Below are 22,441 nucleotides of genomic sequence, written 5' to 3' on the forward strand. Positions count from 1 at the left end.
GCCGGGCGTGGTGGCGGGCGCCTGTAGTCGCAGCTACTGGGGAGGCTGAGGCAGGAGAATGGGGTGAACCCAGGAGGTGGCGGAGCTTGCAGTGAGCCGAGATCGCGCCACTGCACTCCAGCCTGGGCGACAGAGCGAGACTCCGTCTCAAATAAATAAATAAATAAATAAATAAATAAATAAATAAATAAAGAGTGAATCTTTTCTTCATAACTTAGATTGAAGAGGGAACTTCATTTTTGCTTTTGCTTTATTACCACTCCCTGATCTGACATCACAAAGTAATTTTTTACGAGTTTGCGTAAATCATTTTCTGTGTATGTGAGTGTGTTTCAAACAAACACTTTTGTGTTAGACTAGTTAGACTAGACTAGTTCAACCTTAGTTTTTTAGCTTACCATACTGGTCTACATTACAGTAAGATGACTGGATATTCCTTTAAAGATATGATCTCACCTTAAAACATTTTTCTGCCAGTACTTAAACAACTTTTACACAGGATTGGTCTCTCTATGCTTAAACTCAGAAAAAAAAAATCTTACTTCTAGTTTGATAAGCAGCATGGTTTTGGGTTGGGAGCAGAATTTTTCTGGAGACCTTTTCTGTAAAATTAGGATATGTGTATCTTAATAATAAGGAATTTTGGTCCACAACCTAGATTAAATTTTCATAAAGTCAGAATGTGTATTTCTTATTTTAGAAATGAAAAAGTTAAGCCCCTTAGAGTTACTATTGCATTTTAACCCACTCGTACTGTTTATACTAATTTTTTTCATCCTCGACCAAAATTTCTCAACCTCTGCACCACTGATAGTAGGCTAGATAATTCTTTTTTTTTTTGTGGGAGGGGTGGCTCTCTTGTGTATTGTAGTATGTTTAGCCAAATCTCTGACCTTTATCTACGAGATCCAGTAGCACCCAACATCCCTAGTTGTGACAACCAATATTGCCTACAGACATTGCTAGATATCTCTTGGGGTGGTGGGGATGGGGGAGAATCACACATACCCTTCAAACCACTAAACTAGATAATAAGCCTTCAACTCGGGTAAGAACAAGTAGGAAGAAGTTAATTGGGAAATTAGGATTAATAGGGAAAACTTTTTAAAAAGTTGATTTATAAGCATTTTTTTTCTGCTTATAGAAGTGATGCCTTGTAGCTAATCTGGATTATTTGAATAATACAGAACATATAAAGGAAGAAAGTTAAAATAAACTAATTATGCCACCTAGAAATAATAATTGTTAACTATTGATTTTAAGTCTTTTGTCTATATTCACAAGTGGTAATGATTTTTAAAATAATTTTTAAACTTAATATGTATTGTGAGAATTTATATCAATAAATATTCATTGAAAAAATATATCTGTGTATGTATGTTTTGAGACGAAGTTTTGCTCTTGTTGTCCAGGCTGGAGTACATTGGCGCAATCTCAGCTCACTGCAACCTCCGCCTCCCAGGTTCAAGTAATACTCTGGCCTCAGCCTCTGAAGTAGCTAGGATTACAGGTGCCCAGAGTAGCTGGTATTACAAGTGCCTGCCACCACACCTGGCTAAGTTGTATTTTTAGTAAAGATGGGGTTTCACCATGTTGGCTAGGCTGGTCTTGAACTCCTGACCTCAGGTGATCTGCCCACCTCAGTTTCCCAAAGTGCTGGGATTACGGGTGTGAGCCACCGTGCCCAGCCCATTGAAAATATTTTTAATGGCAGCATAATATTCAATCATCTGGGTATACCAAAATGTATTTACTGCTGGGCATTTTTCACTAATGGAAGTGATATGCTATGGTGAGCATCTTTGTTCATAAGTCTGCTTAGTCAGTTTTAGTTAATTATAGAATTCAAGTCTCCCTAGCAAGAATTAGCATTTGTATTTATGCAGGATAGGGCATTCACATTCACTTCATTTTAAAAATAGCACTCTTTATGTGCATTGCCTGAGGGATAGGGTGACCAGATGTCCCACTTGTAGAAGATGCTTTCTGCCTTTTAATATCTTTATTCTGTTTTGAGAAATTTTCTTAGACTAGAAACATATAAGTTCACTTCAAAAATTTAACCTTTTGGAAATTGAGACTGCTTCTTTTTCTGACCATTGTCATTATTGTTGGTTTTATTCACTCTGTTTCTTGATCTTGGATGGATCTGTGCCAGAGAGAATAATTGAACTAGAAAGAATTTTAAAAAGAGAAAAAATATGAGGCTTCTGAATTACTATACATGATATAATTTTAGTTTGAAAATTACCTGATAATATGTTATCAGGACATTGTAGACATGTCCTCCTAATTAGAACAAATTAACAGTGTCTGGAGGAGGCTATGCATTTGCTTTCAGGGACAGTTGAGAACCTGAGAGACCTTCAGCATCAACTACCTGCTTTGTAAAACAATTAGAATGGAGCAAAATATGCCCAATGCTAAAGGAGCGCCCTAGAATGGAATCTTTATAGCAGTCAGAAAGTGTTTTGGGATTAGTGAGGCCTTCAGGTCATTGCTGTGCGTAGCAGCCCTTTCGAAGGACTAGGATCATGGCAGTAGCCACAGACCCGGACAGGGGTTGATTGTGTGGAGCCTTAGACATTAAAGGCATAGGAAACTGAATTGAAAGCCTTAGCAGCCTTGGAAGTTGCTTTTCTTCCTCCACTAAAACCTTGATTTTTTTTAAACCTTATATAGTTATTACTTGTTTTCTTCTAAAAACTGTGGCTCAGTCAAATGTGTGGTTCCATGGCAGTAAATTATCAAGTAATAGTGATCAATATTTACTGAGGCTTTACTGTAGGCCAGATGCTATTCTGAGGGCTTTGTTGCAACTGTTTCCTTCCTTGCCTTCCACCCCTCCCAGGGTCCTGAAAGCGAGGCAGTGCATCACAGAAGTCAAGGGCGAGGAGTCCACACCTAGATACTGGATCTTGGTTTGAATCCTGGTTTTGCTATTCACTTTCTCTGTGTCCTTAAGCCGCTTAACCTCTTTATGCTTCAATTTCCTTATCTTTATAGTGGTGATAATAAAACCTACCTTATGTGGTTTTAATGCTGACTGAGTTATAATATATTAAGAAATGCTTAGAATAGTGACCGGTATTTAGTAAATTCTTTTTTTTTTTTTTTTTTTGAGACGGAGTCTTGCTCTCTCGTCCGGGCTGGAGCGCAGTGGGGTGATCTCGGCTCACTGCAAGCTCCGCCTCCTGGGTTCTCGCCATTCTCCTGGCTCAGCCTCCCGAGTAGCGGGACTGCAGGCGCCCGCCACCACGCCCGACTGATTTTTTGTATTTTTAGTAGAGACGGGGTTTCACCGTGTTAGCCAGGATGGTCTCAATCTCCTGACCTCGTGATCCTCCCTCCTCGGCCTCCCAAAGTGCTGGGATTACAGGCGTGAGCCACCGCACCCGGCCGGTATTTAGTAAATTCTTACAAGTATTAGTTATTACTGTTGTTGCTGTTACAGCTGTCGTTCTCTTTTCTCTCTGTCTGCTTTCTTGTCTTCATAAGCTCACTTACCTCCTATTGCACGTTCCTGGGCTCTGTCCTTGACCTACACTCCCTCCCACTGTGACCTGATCCAGTCTTGAAGAGTCAGGTGCCAGCCCTGTGCTGATGACTTCCAAACCTGTTTCCAGTCCACTTGCTCTCCCTACAAACCTAGATCCCTACAGACAGCTGCCTTGTGGACATCTTCACAAGCGCCCCAAACCCAGCATATTCAAAATCGATTGTCATCTCCTCCCTCCTTCTTCATACTACTCTACCTGATTTAATTTCTCTGTGTCTTAGTTTCTTCATCTATATGATGGGATAATACTTACTTCATAGGGTTGTTATGAGGATTAAATGAGATAGTTCATGGGAAGCACTTAGCATAATGCCTGGCACATATTTAAGAAATGTTAGCTACTGTAATTGTTGTTGTTATTTCTTGTTCCTGTCTGGTGAATGACATCAATATCCCTCCAGTAACCCAAACACAAAACTTAGAAATAGTCTTGATTTACCTTCCCCTGCACCCCTGCACCCCACCTAATCAGTTATTTCCTAGTACTGTTGCTGCTTTATTTGGGACCCTTATCTTTTTTTTTCTTTCTGTTTTTTTTTTTTTTTTCTTGAGACAGGGTCTTGCTCTGTTGCTCAGGCTGGAGTGCAGTGATGTGATCATAGCTCACTGCAGTCTCAACCTTGTGAGCTAAGTAATCCTTCTGCCTCGGCCCCCAAGTAGCTGGCACTATAGTAGCTGCATGCCACCACACCTAGCTAATTTTTTGTATTTTGGAAACAGGGTCTCACGGTGTTGCCCAGGCTGGTCTCGAATTCCTGGGCTTTAGTGATCCTCCCGCCTTGGCCTCCCGAAGTGCTGAGATTAGAGGCATGAGCCACCATGCTTGGCTTGGTCCTTTATTCTTTCCTAGTTCCTGAAACAGCTTCCTAAGCAATCTTTGGTCTTACTTTCTATAATCTTTTTTTTTTTTTCATTCTGTTACTAGTGAGATCTTTGTAATGCACATATCTGATCATGCCACTACCTGGCTTGAAATTCCTTTATGATTCCCCATAGGATTTTGTCCTGAAAATAAATTTGTTAGTGTAATGCTTCCTGAACTTTGGTGTCCATCTGAATTACTGGGAATCTTGTTACAGGGAAGATTCTGACTCAGTAGGTCTGTGATGGGGCATGAGACTGCATTTCTAACAACTCCCAGGTGATGCCTATGTTGCTGAATTGAGAACCACACCTTGAGCAGTGAGGCTGTAATACACAGGCTCTGTATGACCTGCCTTCGACCTAGGCCTAGCCTCATCTCTCCTGTTTCCCTCCTGGCATTCAGTCTTTATTTTAAGTCAGGAGCTTGCCAACTTTGCCTTCTTCTGATTTCCACCATTCCCCTGCTTTATAAATAATTATTTTCTTTTAATAAAATAATTATTCTTTTTTTTTTTTTTTTTGAGACGGAGTTTTGCTTTTGTTGCCCAGGCTGGAGTGCAATGGTGCCATCTCGGCTCACCACAACCTCCGCTTCCTGGGTTCAAGCTATTCTGCCTCAGCCTCCCCAATATCTGGGATTATAGGCACAGGGCACCACGCCCTGCTAATTTTTGTATTTTTAGTAGAGATGGGGTTTCTCCATGTTGGCCAGGCTGGTGTTGAACCCCTGAGCTCAGGTGATCTGCCCATCTCGGCCTCCCAAAGTGCTGGGATTACTGGTGGGAGCCACCGCACCTGGCCAGCTTATTCTGTAGCCTCGTGATTAAGAATTATAATCTTTTTCTAAACCTACTGTCTTGGCTTGATCTTTCACAACACTAGAGTTTCTGAGACTTTACTATGTGTAGCGATCATCTGGAATACTTTTTTTTTTTCCTCTTTTCCTGTGGAGACAGTCTTGCTCTGTCACCCAGGCTGGAGTGCACCAGTGTGATCTCGGCTCACTGCAACCTGTTTACCAGGATGGTCTCAGTCTCCTGACCTCATGATCCACCCGCCTCAGCCTCCCAAAGTGCTGGGATTACAGGCGTGAACCACCGCACCTGGCTCTTTTTGCTATTTTTAAAGGCAACTGGAAAAACTGCCTCACTTATATTAAAACATAATTGAGAGTCTTCTGTGGCAAAAGATGTTCCATTACCTTTGCTAATATTAAATGGGTGTGAAACAGTATAGGAAATCACTCGCAGAATTACTTGGGAACTCTTTTCCTTTAAAATAAACTATTTTAAAAAGTATAAAAATAATAAATGCCCAGGGTAGAATCTTGGAACATTTTGAAATGCAAAAGAAAAATTGTATGTAATCTCACTGTCCTCAGATACTCTTAATATTTTGATGTATATCCTTCTTGTCTTTTTCTCTCTCTATATATATATATTTTTTAGCAAAATGCTTTACTTTGTGAATACTATTTTGTGGCAAGATTGTTTTCTCTAAGAAGTCTATTGTGAAGGTTTTCCCATGCCAATACGTGTTATTCTACAGTGTGTTTTTTTCATGACTTCAGAGTGTTATATTGCATTAATTAGTCATATGTTACTCAACCAGACCCCTGTGATAAGGACTTCTAATTTTTTGACAGTTTACATTTAAACTGAAGATAACCAAAGCCTTTGTGTGTTTGTTTACAAAGAAATAAATTATAGTCATTAATTAATTTGACTGTAATTGCAAAACATCCCATTTTTCTACTATAACAATATTGGTATAAAAACTTGGTGAATTATGGTATCAATGTTAAGATTAATCTAGTTAGATCTTAGAAGGCCAAAAAACAAACAGAAATATCAAAGAACTCAGGAATAAATCCTTAAAAATAGTTATGTCTTTGGAACCTCAGAGTACGCCAGGCACAACAGCTTACTAGAAGGCAATTCTCCAAACTACAGAGGTAGATAGGTTAAGATTATTAATCAGTGGGCCAGTTAGTTCCAACCTGAGAGGGTAAAGGATCCCTTCCTATTCCAGTATTTTGGAAGCCATATGAGCATGAGTTGTATTCTCATGTTAGCTGAGGAGACTATCCCTGAGTAATTAAAGGCACTCAAGATTTGTCAAGCTCTTGCATGCATATTTAATGGGAGGATAGCCTGGTTACTCAGAAGCTGTTGGCTTTAGAAATGGAAAGGTTGACTTAGGCTAAAGGAAGGAGAAATATAGCAGAGGCAGTTATTCAAGAAAAAAACACATGTACTGAATCAGGAGAAGTAATGTGGGAAATAATCTCTGAGACAGACTGTGATCTTGAAAGATCTGAAAAAGAGTTATTTAGTTAATGTATTTCAAATAAGCTCCCCTGGTTTGCAGATTCCGTAATTAAATATTTCTCATAATGAGTTTACAACTGAAATGTGTCTGGGAAACTGGCCAGGGGTTTTAAGGAGCCTGGTTCTTCAGAAGGCATTCGCTTCCCTTGGGTCGGAGGTGGCATCTCCTAGGGCTGAAGAGTTTTCTGAGTCTGTGTAAGGAGCAGTGCCTTAGTCTCAGGAAAATGAGCATAGTCTGTGGACAATGCAGAAGTTGCCTCCTCAGTCACTGCCTGTGGGAGTCACTGAGGTCCAATTTGTCTTTTGGAGCTGGGGCGTCTGCTAGGGTGTGTTTAAGAAGGACCTGCACAAAACCTGTATAGTACAGCTTAACTGGTTAGATTGAGGATTAGGATGTCTCATTTGAGTTCATGAAAAATCAAAGCGAGGGGTACAATTAAATGAAAGTCAGTGACTGTTTCACAAATCTGTAAGACTCATTTGTAATCTGTGCCATTCTATACATTAGACTTAGGTCAGTGGTCCCCAACCTTTCTGGCCCCAGGGACAGGTTTCATGGAAGACAGTTTTTCCACAGACCTGGGGAGCGGGTGTGGTGATGGTGATGGTTGGTTTTGGGATGAAACTGTTTCACCTTAGATCATCAGGCATTAGTTAGATTCTCATGAGAAGCATGCAACCTCGATCCTTCGCATGTGCAGTTCATAATAGGGTTCATGCTCCTACGAGAATCTAATGCCACTGCTGATCTGACAGGAGGCGGAGCTCAGGCGGTATTGCTCACTAGCTCACCACTCACCTCCTGCTGTGAGGCCCGATTCCTAACAGGCCAGGGACTGATACTGGTCCGCAGCCCGGGGATGGGAGACCCTTGACCTAGATTCTTAAAATAATATTGTCCTTAAGGTTAAACATTTCCAAAAATTCTTATTTGATTTATCTGTTGGTTATGTTTAAGAGGATTTTATAAGGTAACCATGATAGACTATGGTGAAACTTAATAGATCTGAATGAGTAGAGGCTAAATTAATTATTTTAAAATATATATATGGTGAAATAGATGGAGTAGTTTATTAAACATGATTCCAGCTTGAAAATGGCTTCAGTGGGGCAGCAGTTAAAGTTTTCTAAGTTTGAAATTGCGTAGATTTGAGTTTGGTCAGAATGTGTGGGCTATATGTAGAAAAACAGAGTCTCAGCCAGAGTACTGGAACTGCTGTGGTGAATGGTTTTCATTTTAGTCAGCTTAATTCCTTAAGTAGCCAGTTGTCCTTTGGTTTTCATTCTTCACGGCCATAGCAGTGACATCAGATGCAGCTGGAGCTGAAAGTAGAAGGGTTATGTTAATTAATTCTAGTGAAACAAAAACTGCCTCAAATAATTAATGGAATAATAGTCTCATTAAAAGACCTTAGAGCTTTTTTGTGTTCTTTTTTTTTTTCTCCAAGAGATTAGAGAAGGAGAATGGCACAGATTGTTCACTTGAGACCTTTTTAAGCTATTGATCCATCTTAAGTCCTCATCTGATGCCTCTGATTTCAACGTGAATCATTCAGGCCATGTAGTGATTTTCTCTTATTTCGTCTTGAGGCTGCTCTCTCTTTGCCTTTGGTGACAGTTTTCAAGAGAGCAGTGCCTGAACTTTGGCTTGTTAGAATCTAAAAATGGCACCTATTCTATTTTCTTATTTACAGCTGTCATATTTTAGTTTAAATACAGTTGACCTAGCAAGCAAACATTTGTGTGTTACAAGTATGGGACAAATACCAGGTGGGGTTGTCTGCCAGGTTATTGGAGGGAGAGAAGAGGCTTGTATGTTCCCATCACTGTTTTCTTCGCTAATCATGCTGTCTGTCAGCTGATCATGCTGTCCTGGAGTTTTTTTGTTTTTGTCTTTCTTCTAAATTGTTAAAGAAAGATGCCTTATTAAACAGAGATTAGCCAGAGTTGGGAAAAACAGCTGGAGAGACAAGCAGGAAGATCCTTATATGTGATCATCTTGGTTTTCCAACCCAATATGAGGACACTGTCTTTGAGTAAACTAAAAAAAGCGTTTAATCTGGCCAGGTGCCTGGGTCTCATGCTTGTAATCCCAACACTTTGGGAGGCTGAGGCAGTTGGATTGCTTGAGCCCAGGAGTTCAATTCAAGCCAGAGCAACATGGTTAGACTCCGTCTCTACAAAAAATTAAAGACTTAGCTGGGTGTGGTGGCACATGCCCGTAGACCCAGCTACTCAGGAGGCTGAGGTGAGAGGATCGCTTGAGCCCGAGAGTTGAGGCTGCAGTGAGCCGAGATCAAACCACTGCACTCCAGCCTGGGTGATAGAGCAAGACTCTGTCTCAAAAAAAAAAAAAAAAATTACAAAAAAGTTTAATCCACTTCTAATTTTAATAATACATGAGGAGAGAATAGGAGAAAATAACATATAACATACGGCTTATGGTTTTTTGGGTAGATAAGAAGATACAGATTTCATTGTATTGTTGAAAGTATGCAAAGATCTTATGTGTGTTTGGGAGCTAAATTTCTGGAAACATAGTAATAAAGATGTAAAGAAAAAGACAGTAAAAGAAAAAAGGAAGCATAAAAACCTAAAATAAAAAGCTAAGTATGGTAGTTTGAGACTAGAGATTTGGGTATAATTAACCACATGTGTGTTACCAGCTATGTGTGGAGCAAACAGGGTTATTGTTTTGGCGGGGGGTGGGGGCGAGGTGGGGAATAATAGCCCAATAATTCAGGGAACCAATGGTATGCCAGTGTGCTGTGGAGGTAGCAAACTCACAGTAGATGAAACAGAGGAGGGATTTAGAACACATAGGACTAATATAGATGTATATTTATGTTTCTACTTTTGTTGTTTGTACCTTGTGTGTTGTGATGCCTTTTTTGGTGGTTTATTTTGTCGGGTTAGTTCTTTTTTTTTTTTTCTTATAAAACCCTAACAAGGTTTGTTGTAATGTTATCAAAGCTTTCATAAAACTAGCTACAAAATCCATTTGGATTATCTGATTCTAAGTTTTTGAAAGATATTGAAACAGCTTTGCCATTTTAGGACTTTGTGAACTAGAAATACTATGGAAAGAAAGTAGAGAAAGACAATTTACGATTTATAAACAAGAGTTAAACTTTACAAATTTGAATGATTAAATAACAAATACATAAAATGAATAAGAAACACCGAGGAGAACAAATAAAATAACAAACAGTAATGTAATATGGTTAAGGGCATGATCTCTAGAGTTAGGTTGAGCTTCTCCTTGTGTGACTATAAGCAAATTAGTGAATGTACTTACCTGATAGGACAATTGAGAGATTAGATACATACATATATATGTAAAGCTGAGTACTTGGCATATCATAATAGAGTCCCTTAGTGTTAACTCTTAGTATTATTGGCTTGTCTATTTTAAATACTTTGTAAAAATCTATTTTCTTATTTAAAGAAAAATGGTAGCCCCAGATAGATCTCTAGTTATCATACTTTTTTTTTTTTTTTTTTTGAGACAGGGTCTCATTCTGTTGCCCAGGCTAGAGTGTAGTGGTGGAATCATGGCTCACTGCAGCCTCGACCTCTCGGTCTCAAGTGATCCTCCCACTTTGGCTGGCACTACAGGTGCATGCCACCATGCCTTGCTGATTTTTGTATTTTTTTTTGTAGAGTTGGGGTTTTGCCACGTGGCCCAGGCTTGTCTGCTCCTAGGCTCAAGTGATCCTACTGCCTTGGCCTCCCAAAGTGCTGGGATTACAGGTGTGAGTCCCTGCACCAGGCCCTTATTACACTCTTAAAGCTTCTGGAACATTTTAGGACATCAGCTATGTACACTATTACAATTTTCCCTTCATTCTAGATAGGATTTGGCTATGGATACTGTTTCAGTTGTAATCTGTCTACAACTCAGCACTGTCAGCACCATCTGACAAAGCTGTAGCTTTCATTCCCGTCCCTTTTTAATGTCTCTTTCATTAACATTCTTAACCGGTTTTCTGCTGGAAAGGAGAACTGTATTCTAAACCAGGACTTTTAAAGGTCCTGCACCTAGTTGTAATTAACTAGCATAACTAGCATTTTATGTGTAATATAGACATGTGTCATAAACTGTTGTTTGAATCCTAAAGCCAGTTCCAAACCCATTTCTCTTTCTGTTATAGAGGTTGGAAGACAAATATGCCTTTTTCTAACTTCCCTTGCAGTTAGGGCTAGCTGTGTGATTTAGTTCGGGCTTTTGTGATATAACCAGAAATCTTCTGGAAGACCTCTATGGGGTGGGGGGGCGGAAGAGGGGGGAGGTAGCTTCTCCCATAAAAGGAATAGAAACATTTGTTTGTATGTATACTCTCTTTCTTCCATCCTTAAGTGTGGAATGTGATGTATGGAGTTGTGGCAGCCAAATTGTAATTATAAGGCAACAAGCCTCAGAATGAAAAGCTAACAAGCTAAGAAGGTAGAGCAGAAAGAAAAGACAGAATCTGAGTTCTTTTTTTTTTTTTTTTGAGACAGAGTTTCATTCTATAGCCCAGGCTAGAGTGCAATGGCACAATTTCAGCTCACTGCCACCTCCCCCTCTCAGGTTCAAGCGATTCTCATGCCTCAGCCACCTGTGTATCTGGGATTACAGGTGCAGGCAACCACGCCGGCTAATTTTGTATTTTCAGTAGAGTCGGGGTTTCACCATGTTGGCCAGGCTGGTGTTGAACTCCTGACCTCAAGAGATTCACCCTCCTTGGCCTCCCAAATTGCTGGAAATAAAGCATGAGCCACTGTGTCTGGCCAAGGGACTGAATTTTTTTTTTTTTTTGAGAAAAGGTCTCACTCTGTTGCCCAGGCTGGAGTACAATGGCACGATCTCGGCTAACTGCAACCTCCGCCTCCCAGGTTCAAGTGATTCCCACACCTCAGCCACCTGAGTAGCTGGGATTACAGGCGTGTGTCACCATGCCCAGCTAATTTTCATATTATTATTATTTTTTTGAGACACAGTCTTGCTGTGTTGCCCAGGCTAGAGTGCAGTGGCACAATCTCGGCTCACTGCAAAACCCGGCTCACCTCCCGGGTTCAAGCCATTCTCCTGCCTCAGCCTCCTGAGTAGCTAGGACTACAGATGCCTGCCACCACGCCCGGCTAATTTTTTGTATTTTTAGTAGAGATGGAGTTTCACTGCATTAGCCAGGATGGTCTCCATCTCCTGACCTCATGATCTGCCTGCCTCAGCCTCCCAAAGTGCTGGGATTACAGGCATGTACCACTGTGTCCGGCCTAATTTTCATATTTTTTAGCAGAGAGAGGGTTTTGCCATGTTGGCCAGGCTGGTCTCAAACTCCTGACCTCAAGAGATCTGCCCGCCTTGGCCTCCCAAAGTGATGGGATTACAGGTGTGAGTCACTGCACCCAGCCAAGAGTCTGAGATCTTTTTTTTTTTTTTTTCAATCTTTCAAACTTTTATTTAAATGTCATGATCCAGGATGGATTTTAGATCTTGTTGAAAGCAGCCACATCCATGGACTGCACATAGTCCTCAAATGCAGTGATCTGCTCCTCCAGCATATCTGTTCCAACTTTATCATCTTCAACTACACACTGTATTTGAAGTTTCTTAATTCTGTATCCCACTGGAACTAGTTTAGATGAGCCCCGGACTAAGCCGTCTGCTTGAATGCTTCTGACGCCCTCTAATTTCTCCATATCTGCCTCATCATCCCAAGGTTTCACATCTAGTAAGATGGTAGACTTGGAAACAAGTGCAGGTTTTTTTGGCTTTCTTTGTTTCATATTGTGCAAGACGTTCTTCCCTTAGCCTCTTTGCTTCTTCACTTTCCTCCTCCTCATCAGATCCAGAGAGCTCAATGTCATCATCATCTTTACTATCTGTGTAGCTCCACTTCCTGTAGTGTCTTCCACATCTGCAGGACCATACTTGCCCAAAGCTTTCTTCACTCCTGGCAGGCTGGCCTTTTCCTTTTCGTAAGACTTGATGTGATTATACCAATGTAGGGCATGACACAAGTCGGCAGGCAGTGGGCGAGGTGCTGCTTCAAATACTGCCACATCTGTTTGTGATGGCACATACCCCTTGATGTAGCTCTTGTCTTCCAGGTAATCATTGAGCACCTGGAGGCCAGTGGGGCTTTTCAGGTCTGCAAAACCCATGGCGTTGGCTGTATCTGAGAGTTTTTCATGTACAAATTGGGGGCCCTGAATTAAGTGGCCCACAGATGGTCGTTGGACCTTTCGCTGCATTTGGAAATAAATTAATAAAATAGGCCTGTCTTAAATTCATACCTCTACAGCTCCCGAAGATGACGGGAACTGCCGAGTCTGAGTTCTTAACGACATTATTGAGCTGCCAGAATAGCCCTGAGATAACCTTTGGACTTCTTCTTAAGGATACAGACTACTAAGAGTCTAAGCTACCTGTCAGACTTTTCTTTTTTTTTTTGAGATGGAGTCTCGCTGTATCACCCAGGCTGGAGTGCAGTGGTGTGATCTTGGCTCCCTGCAACCTCTGCCTCCTGGGTCCAAGCAATTCTCTGCTTCAGCCTCCTGAGTAGCTGGGATTACAGGCACCTGCCACCATGCCCGGCTAATTTTTGTATTTTTAGTAGAGGCAGGGTTTCACTAGGTTGGCCAGGATGGTCTCAATCTTCTGACCTCATGATCCACCCACCTCAGCCTCCCAAAGTGCTGGGATTACTAGTGTGAGCCACTGCGCCCAGCATTCTGTCAGACTTTTCTGTTCTTGTAGCTGAAAGCATTCCTAATTTAAGATGTGGCAGCTTCAGTGTGAATAAAGTTGATATAAAAATGGAGAATTTGTCTATATGGTGTTATTTAGGCACAGAAATACAGGTAATATGGGAATATGACAGCATTCAGGGGGTGAAAGATCAATTCTAGTCATGCTTTGGACATTGCAAAACATAGGTATTAATGCCAAAGTATCCAGTCCTAGTCATAATTTCTAGGTTTTCTGGCTACCTCCTGAGTCCTTTCCCACTGCACTTACGGCATTTTAAAGTGTTATCTTCCCCAGGCTTAGAAACCTGAACATAACAGAGGCAAGGATTGAAGTTTCAATAATATGGGAGAAGCTGGGTATGAGTAAGAGTGAGTGGGTAGAAGACATCAATTAAAAGATGAGTGTGTAGAAACCATACCAGTCTTCTAACCATCGTTGTTTCTAGGATATCCCAAGCTTATGGTAGCTACATATTCTTGAATTTCAGTGGGGGAAAGAAGAGAACAAGATATTAAAAAAGACAAAAAAAAAAAAAAAAAAAAGGAGAAGGAGAAACAGCAGTAACAGCCTTTGAAGGCCTAGAAAATGTTCATGCAAGCATTAAAAGCTCCTTCAACTTAGGAGTTCATTTTCACCTGGTTTCTGAACACTTATGTGAAGTTGATGGTAAAGCCATGCCGATCATATGCCATTCCCGTTAAGTTTTAGATTAATGATAAAATGTTTGGTAAATTTGTTCATTTGGTATGGAAAGTTAAAGTAGAGGTAGATAATACCTCTTAGAAGTGAGAAAATACCCAGGACCCTTGTGGAAAAAAAGTAGTTAGGAAATTAAGAAAATTTGACCATATCAGGAGATATGTAAGTTTCCACTTGCTTAATTTTTTTGATTCAGTTTTTATTTCATTCAGTTTTGTTGTTTCTAAAATTTATTTTTGTAAATTTCTTATTATTTTTTCTAGACATGGTCTCGCTCTGTCACCCAGGCTGATGTGCAGTGGCACAATCTTAGCTCGCTGCATCAACCTCCCAGGTTCAAGTGATCCTTCCACTTCAGCCTCCTGAGCAGCTGGAACTACAGACATGAGCCACCATGCCTGGCAAATTTCTTAATTTTTTTTTAGAGATGGGATCTCACTGCATCGCCCAGGCTCAACCCTTGTCCTGAGCTCCTTGACTCAAGAGATCCTCCCACCTTGGCCTTCCAAAGTGCTGGCATTTACAGGTGTGAGCCACCCTGCCCAGCCTAAATTTATTTTTTATTGATACATAATAGATGTACGTATTTTGAGGGTAATGTTATAATTTAATACATTGATATAATTTGTAAAGGTCTAATCAGTGTAATTGGGATAGCCATCACCTTCCCCATTTGTTTTTTCTTTATGCTAGAAACATTCAAGTTAGTCTGTTAGCTATTTTGAAATATACAATAGATTATTGTAACCTGTAGTCATCCCACTGATCTGTTGAACACTAGATCTTATTTCTTCTGTCAAACTGTATATTAATATTTATACCCATTAATCAACCTCCCTTTATCTCCTCCTCCCTGCTACCTTTCCTGGCCTCTGGTATCCACCAGTCTACTCTCTTGTCTTCATGAGAGTACTTTTTTAGCTCTCACATATGAATGAGAAATGTGATATTTGTGCCTAGCTTATTTCACTTAACATAATGACCTCCGGTTCTATCCATGTTGCTCCAAATGACAGGATTTCAACTTGTACTTAAATTTGTATCGTTTGCTGAGACTTACAGGGCAATCTCTCTTTCCTTAATCATAAAGGAAGACACTAATTCTTTGTGTAACTGAAGAAATCAACCAAAATGTTATTTACTAATGGCACAATGAGAGAATTGTACTTTAAATGGAGGCTGACACTTGCAAACCCCTATATATGTTCATCTGCCTTTTACATTTGTCAACTAGATTGGTAGCCTCTCTGTTCTCTTACTAAAAGTTTTGGAAATGGCTGGCCTTACTGATCAGACACTTCTGTAGATGTGGCATGGTCAGAGGTTACATTATTTCTGGTTTGGAGAGAGAAAGAGAGTTTGTAAATGCGCTATAGGTAAATATGGCAAGTCTGCAATTATAGCACTATTCAATATTTAGATTTTATGTACAAGTGATACAGAATGATTACGAGCTTTATTTTATATTTTGTCTCTCTATTCTTCAATGTTAGACCCTGAAGTGCTTTTGATCTTATTAGAATCCGTTTTGTCTTAGGTTTTGTGAATTTAAAAAAAATTTATGTATGTATGTATATATGTATGTATGTGTGTATGTATGTATTGGGATGGAGTCTCACTCTGTTGCCCAGGCTGGAGTGCAGTGGCACGATCTTGGCTCACTGCAACCTCTGCCTACCGGGTTCAATCAATTCTCCTGCTTCAGCCTCCTGAGTAGTTGGGATTACAGGTGTGCACCACCATGCCTGGATAATTTTCATATTTTTGGTAGAGACGAGATTTCACTGGCCTGGCTGGTCTGGAACTCCTGACCTCAGGTGATCTGCCTGCCTCGGCCTCCCAAACAAAAATTTAATATTAGTTTATATATATAAATACTATCTTGACCACTATTTAAAAAAGGTAATTAACAGCATCTCATATTAATATGGATAAATGTCCAGGATATATTGTTAAGCAGAGAAAAGTAAAATACAGTGTGTGTGTGTGTGTGTGTGTGTGTGTGGGTGGGTGGGTGGGTGGGTGTGTCTGTGTGTATGCCTACGTTATGGAAGTTTATACTAGACTGTTTAGACTGTTTAAAAGAGTTTTTTCTGTGGGTGAGATTTTGGGGGATTTTCATTTTCTATTAATACTTTATTCAATTATGTAATATCTGAATTTTTATAATCAACATACATTCTTTTATAATCAAAAAACAAATATTTTCTTTTTTCAAGTAGTGTGAACAAATATATTTCTTTTTCAATTTTATCTTATTTTTATTTTTATTATTTAGAGCCAAGGATTTGTTCTGTCGTCCAGGCTGGAGTACAGTGGCACAATCATACCTCACTGCAGCCTTGAACTTCTGGGCTAAAGCAATTCTCCCACCTCGGTCTCCCAAGCAGCTGGGACTACAGACGCACCACCATGCCCAGCTAATTTTTGTGTATTTTTTTGTAGAAACGGGGCCTCATTATGTTGTCTAGGCTGGTCTTGAGCCCTGGGGCTCAAGCAATCCTCCCTCCTTGGCCTCCCAAAGTGCTGGGATAACAGGCACGAGCCACCACACCTGGCCAAAGGTATTTCAAAGAGACATTTTTGAGTTAAAAGTTTTCTGGCCAGGCGCAGTGGCTCATGCCTGTAATCCCAGCACTTTGGGAGGCTGAGGCGGGCGGATCACATGAGGTCAGGAGTTGGAGACCAACCTAGCTAACGTGGTGAAACCCGGTTTCTACTGAAAATACAAAAAATTAGCTGGGCATGGTGGTGCATGCCTGTATTCCCAGCTACTCAGGAGGCTGAGGCAGGAGAATCACTTGAACCCAGGAGGCGGAGGTGGCGGTGAGCTGAGATCATGCTATTGCACTCCATCTTGGGCAAAAAGAGTGAAACTCCATCTCAAAAAAAAAAAAAAATTTGGCAAAGGATTTGAATAGACATTTCTCCAAGAATATATTCAAATGGCTAATAAGCACATGAAAAGATGCTGAACATCATTAATCATTAGGGAAATGCAAATCTAGCCCACAATGAAATATCATTTCATGCCTATTATCATACAAAACAAAACAAAAACAAACATAACAAGTGCTGGAGAGGATGTGGAGAAACTGGAACTCTTGTGCACTGGTGGTGGTAATATAAAATGCAGCCCCTATAGAAAACAGTATGTCAGTTCCTCAAATTTTTATTTATTTTATTTTTTATTTTTAAGAGACAGAATATCCCTCTGTCACCTACGCTGAAGTGCAGAGGGGTGACTATAGCTCACTGTAACCCTCAAAATCCTGTGGTCACCCAAGCAATCTCCCTGCCTTGTTCTCCCAGAGCACTGGGGTTACAGGTGTGACCTCCTGTGCCTGGCCCCCTAAAAAATTAAACATAATAATTAACATATGATCCAGCAATCCCACTTCTGGGTATATACCCAAAAGAATTCAAAGCAAGGTCTCAAAGAGATACTTGCACATCTGTGTTCACAGTAGCATTATTCACAATGGCCAAAGGATGGAATCCACCCAGTGTCCATTGGTGGATGAATGGATAAACAAAATGTGGTATATTTATACAATGGAACATTATTCAGCCTCAAAAAGGAAGGAAATTCTGAAAGATGCCTCAACATGGATAACCTTGAGGACATTATGCCATGTGAAATAAGCCAGTGACAAAAGATACATACTGTATGATTCTACTTACATGAAGTACCTAAAGTAGTACAATCTGTAGAGACAGAAAGTAGCGTAGTTGTTCCTGGTGGCTGAGGGAAGGGGAAAATGGGGCGTTCATTTAATGGATATGGAGTTTCGGTTTTGGAAGATGAAAAAGTTCTGTGGACAGATGGTGGTGATGGTTACACAACAAAGTAAATGCATTTAATACCACCACTGAAATGTATACTTAAAAATGATTAAGATTGTAAATATGTGTATTTTATCACAATTAAAAATAATAATAAAAAAAGAAAATCCATTAATGCTTCAGAATCTTCCCCAAACTTTTCTTGGCCGTGCTCTTTGCAAGTTGTTATTTTAAAAGCATAAATATCTTTAATGTCTTGTAGTAAACCAGTATCAGTCCTTCCTTCACTGAGAATGAGATAGGTAGCTAGAACTGGGGATGGAGGAAAAGCTGCTTCAGGAGTAAAAGGGCAAAGAAAAAAGGAGATACTTTGGGCCACTAAAAGCAATTTCAGTCACATCACGATTTTGCCTTGCCTTGACTCTGCCCCACAAAGCCTAGAATCTAGTAGTATCTTTAGTTTTTAAAAATCTTAAATGATATCTTACCTTTGATATGCTTTATGGAATTCCTGACTACATTCCTGAGCCAGCAAGACATTTGTAGAAATTCATCAAGTCTTTACCACTGCTATTCCATTAGGGGTTAATATGGGTGAGTATTCACATAATAACCTTGGTATGGGGTTGGTACTTCTAAACATCAAATAAAGGCAAACCATAAAGGAAAAAAATTGACAAGAATATAAACAGTTTCAAGCTCTCTACAACAACATGTTAGAAAGGACATTAATAAGCAATCTGACAGAACAGGAAAATATTTTTAATTCTTTGGTTCAGGGCTCAATATCAATATAAAAAAAGTAATAAAATCTGTGAGAAAGGCTAACACCTTAATAGAAGAATAGAAAACACTAAGGCATTTCACAAAAGAAACTTAACCTGTAAACATTGAGAAAGTGTTCAACTCATTAGTAATGTAAGAAATGCAAATTAAAATGAAGAGGTTTTTTTTAACCAAACAAATTAATAAATATTTTTTAAAATCATGCTTATTTCTTAGGGAATTGAATACTATCATAAACTGCTAGTGGGAGTAAAATTGGTTCAGTCTTTCCATAGGGCAATTTAGCACAATATATGTATCAGAAGCCATAGAATTTTTCACACCCTTTGAGCTAACAGTCATAATTTTAAGAATTTATTTTCAGGAAATAAGCATGAGTGAATATTGGAAGGATGATTATGTCAGTGCTGTGGAATAGTGTATCCAAGTGGAGATAATGTAGATGTCCAGCAATAGGGAATTATTTACATAGGTTATATCTGTACCTACTAGTGTTTTATAATTTTATTAGTCTTCTCAAATAATTAATTTTTGGCTTTGTTGATTTGTCTTTATTGTACAATTATTTTCTAGTTTGCTGATTTTGTGTTTATCTTTGTTATTTTCTTTTTTCTACTTTCTTTAATTTGCTATTCTTTTTCTAGCTTCTTGGGATGAATGCTCAGACATTGCTTTTCAGCCTTTCTTCACTTCTAATATATGATTTAAGGATGTAAATTTCTCTCGAAGCAACAGTTTGGCTATATTTCTCAGGTTTTGATATGTTGAATTTTTATTATTGTTCATTTATTTATTAATTTCCCTTGATAGTTTTTCTGTGAATCATTTCATAAAGAAATGGGTTTACTGAGTCCCATTACTTCGACCTCTGCCGCCGCGGGTGCCGCAGCCACCTCTCGGGAAGAGAGGAAGAGGGAGAGGAGCCCACGTCACCTGTCACCCAGTATCTCCAGTCGCGCGGTCCTGAAGAGTGTAAGATGTTCGCCTGCGCCAAGCTCGCCTGCACGCCCGCTCTGATCCGAGCTGGATCCAGAGTTGCATACAGACCAATTTCTGCATCAGTGTTATCTCGACCAGAGGCTAGGACTGGAGAGGGCTCTACGGTATTTAATGGGGCCCAGAATGGTGTGTCTCAGCTAATCCAAAGGGAGTTTCAGACCAGTGCAATCAGCAGAGACATTGATACTGCTGCCAAATTTATTGGTGCAGGTGCCGCAACAGTAGGAGTGGCTGGTTCTGGTGCTGGTATTGGAACAGTCTTTGGCAGCCTTATCATTGGTTATGCCAGAAACCCTTCGCTGAAGCAGCAGCTGTTCTCATATGCTATCCTGGGATTTGCCTTGTCTGAAGCTATGGGTCTCTTTTGTTTGATGGTTGCTTTCTTGATTTTGTTTGCCATGTAACAAATTACTGCTTGACATGTTGGCATTCTTATTAATTACGGATGTAATTCTGTGTATCTTACTGTGACTCCGAAAACTGTAGTATTGGTGTCATGGAAATGTATGTTATTTCCAAAGTCATTTCATTAAAGATGAAAACTTTAAAAAAAAAAAAAAAAAAAGAAATGGGTTTACTTCCAAAAATTTGGCAGTTTTTAAGTTATCCTTCTGCTCTCAATTTCTTTTTTTTTTTTTTTTTTGAGACGGAGTCTTGCTCTGTTGCCCAGACTGGAATGCAGTGGCATGATCTTGGCTCACTGCAACCTCCACCTCCCGGGTTCAAGCAATTCTGCTGCCTCAGCCTCCGGAGTAGCTGGGTCTACAGGTGCACGCTGCCACGCCTGGCTAATTTTTTGTATTTCGGTAGAGACAGTGTTTCACCATGTTGCCCAGGCTGGTCACGAACTCCTTAGCTCAGGCAATCCACCCACCTCAGCCTCCCAAAGCACTGGGCCAATTACAGGCTTGAGTCACCGCACCCAGCCAATTTCTTCTTTTAAATATTTAAATTTTATGTATGTATGTATGTATGTATGTATGTAAGCTATTTCAGGACATCTGCTCTCAACTTCTAGCATAATTTCGCTGTGAACAGTGAACATACTCCATTATCTGTGTATATTTTTTGAAATTTGTTGAGACTTGCCATCCTGACTCCTCATTCCATCTGCTGCCAGCTGCTCTTAACATTTTTTTCTAGGGCTGGGTGCAGTGGCTCACACCTGTAATCCCAACACTTTGGGAGGCTGAGGTGAGTGAATTCCTTGATCCCAGGAGTTTGAGGCTAGCCTAGGCTACATGGTGAAACCCCGTCTCTACTAAAAATACAGAAATTAGCTGGGCATGGTGGTGCATGCCTGTAGTCCCAGCTACTCAGAAGGCTGAGGTGGGAGAATTGCTTGAGCCTGAGAGGTGGAAGTTGCAGTGAGTCGTGATTGTGTCACTGCAATGCAGCCTGGGTGACAGAGCAAGATGACTTTGTCTGGAAAAAAAAGCTGTTTCACCCAAGATCACACCCTCTTGCAGGGCAGCCTGTATCTAGTGACTGACTGGTTGTTGCACAGGTTTAATAAAGGCCTATCCCCATTGTGCCAACTCAGAACTACCCTGAAGGAAAGGCATTCCGGTTTCACAGCACCTCATGGGGTTGACTGAGGGAGGCATTGCGTTCTTCTCAAATTGTGTATTTAATACAACTTAAACTTTCCTGAGTGATGAGTCATCAGTAGTCCAATAGTACAATGAATCCCTTATAGTCTACTAAGGTGTTATGGGATATTTGCCCATATACTAAACTACCTCAAGTCAAAATATTTGGAGGGCCTGTATCCTTCATTATAAGGTTATCAACCCTTACTTTTTGTTGTATTTTCAAAGCTTCTCTAGATCCCTGTATTTTCACAGCTTTCCTTCTGTAGCGAATACTCTTTGGAGGGTCTTCCTAGATTGTAAGAACCTTCTTTAATCCCCAGCCATTTTATAACTTGACTTCCTCTCTCACCTCAGCCACAAGGGGCTGGACCGGGAGTGGCAACGCGGTCATTCCGTGTCCATTTCCTGTAACGTTTCCAGGGGAGGAAGCTTACTGTCTGTAGTTACACCTGTAAACTCGAAGCTCAGGAGCTATGCAGTGGGCATCTTTTAACAGCCACGTGGCCTGGAAAGCACGGGGAGCAGATATACACAAATGAGCAGAGACAAGAAACTGAGAGGGATGATGAGCCGTCTCAGCCCTGTTTCCAGTCCTGTCTGAAGCACTGTTCCTGTTTTTGGGCTTCATGAAGGGACCTATATCCTTATAATCTTCTTTGCCTGCCTTAACTTAACTCAAGCCAGTTTATGCTACTTAGGACAACATTAATTTTCTTTTTTTTTTTTTTTTTTTTTTGAGACGGAGTCTCACGCTGTTGCCCAGGCTGGAGTGCAGTGGCGCGATCTCGGCTCACTGCAAGCTCCGCCTCCCGGGTTCCCGCCATTCTCCTGCCTCAGCCTCCTGAGTAGCTGGGACTACAGGCGCCCGCCACCGCGCCCGGCTAATTTTTTTTTGTATTTTTAGTAGAGACGGGGTTTCACTGTGGTCTCGATCTCCTGACCTTGTGATCCGCCCGCCTCGGCCTCCCAAAGTGCTGGGATTACAGGCTTGAGCCACCGCGCCCGGCCATTAATTTTCTTTTTTTAAGAAAAAATTTCTCTCTCTCTTTTTTTTAAATTATACTTTAAGTTCTAGGGTTCATGT

At 40.4% G+C, this 22,441-nt stretch overlaps 2 protein-coding genes, 1 long non-coding RNA gene and 1 pseudogene across 7 annotated transcripts in view; 2 read left to right on the forward strand and 2 right to left on the reverse strand.

Moving 5' to 3' along the window:
- LOC105493105 (myosin VA) overlaps positions 1 to 22,441 on the forward strand; it is a 221,998-nt gene that overhangs the window by 10,248 nt on the left and 189,309 nt on the right. The window lies entirely within an intron of this gene.
- The window catches only part of LOC112428034 (uncharacterized), a 95,792-nt gene continuing 80,548 nt past the window's right edge, over positions 7,198 to 22,441 (reverse strand). Inside the window, exon 3 of the long non-coding RNA XR_003019889.2 lies at positions 7,198 to 8,076. This is a non-coding gene — a long non-coding RNA (uncharacterized lncRNA). The remainder of the gene's footprint in view (positions 8,077 to 22,441) is intronic.
- On the reverse strand, positions 12,165 to 13,081 carry LOC105490158 (elongation factor 1-beta pseudogene; annotated as a pseudogene).
- Positions 19,612 to 22,078, forward strand: LOC139355427 (ATP synthase F(0) complex subunit C3, mitochondrial). The gene has a single exon (XM_071066837.1). It carries the CDS (start codon positions 19,741 to 19,743, stop codon positions 20,164 to 20,166), a length of 426 nt encoding a protein of 141 aa, XP_070922938.1. The 5' UTR covers positions 19,612 to 19,740; the 3' UTR covers positions 20,167 to 22,078.

This window comes from Macaca nemestrina, chromosome 7 (assembly GCF_043159975.1).
Source record: "Macaca nemestrina isolate mMacNem1 chromosome 7, mMacNem.hap1, whole genome shotgun sequence".
NCBI classification, from domain to species: Eukaryota; Metazoa; Chordata; class Mammalia; order Primates; family Cercopithecidae; genus Macaca; species Macaca nemestrina.

What these genes read in the sequence shown, in the direction of transcription:
- LOC139355427 (XM_071066837.1), top strand. Translation starts at nt 19,741, where the DNA reads ATGTTCGCCTGCGCCAAGCTCGCCTGCACGCCCGCTCTGATCCGAGCT.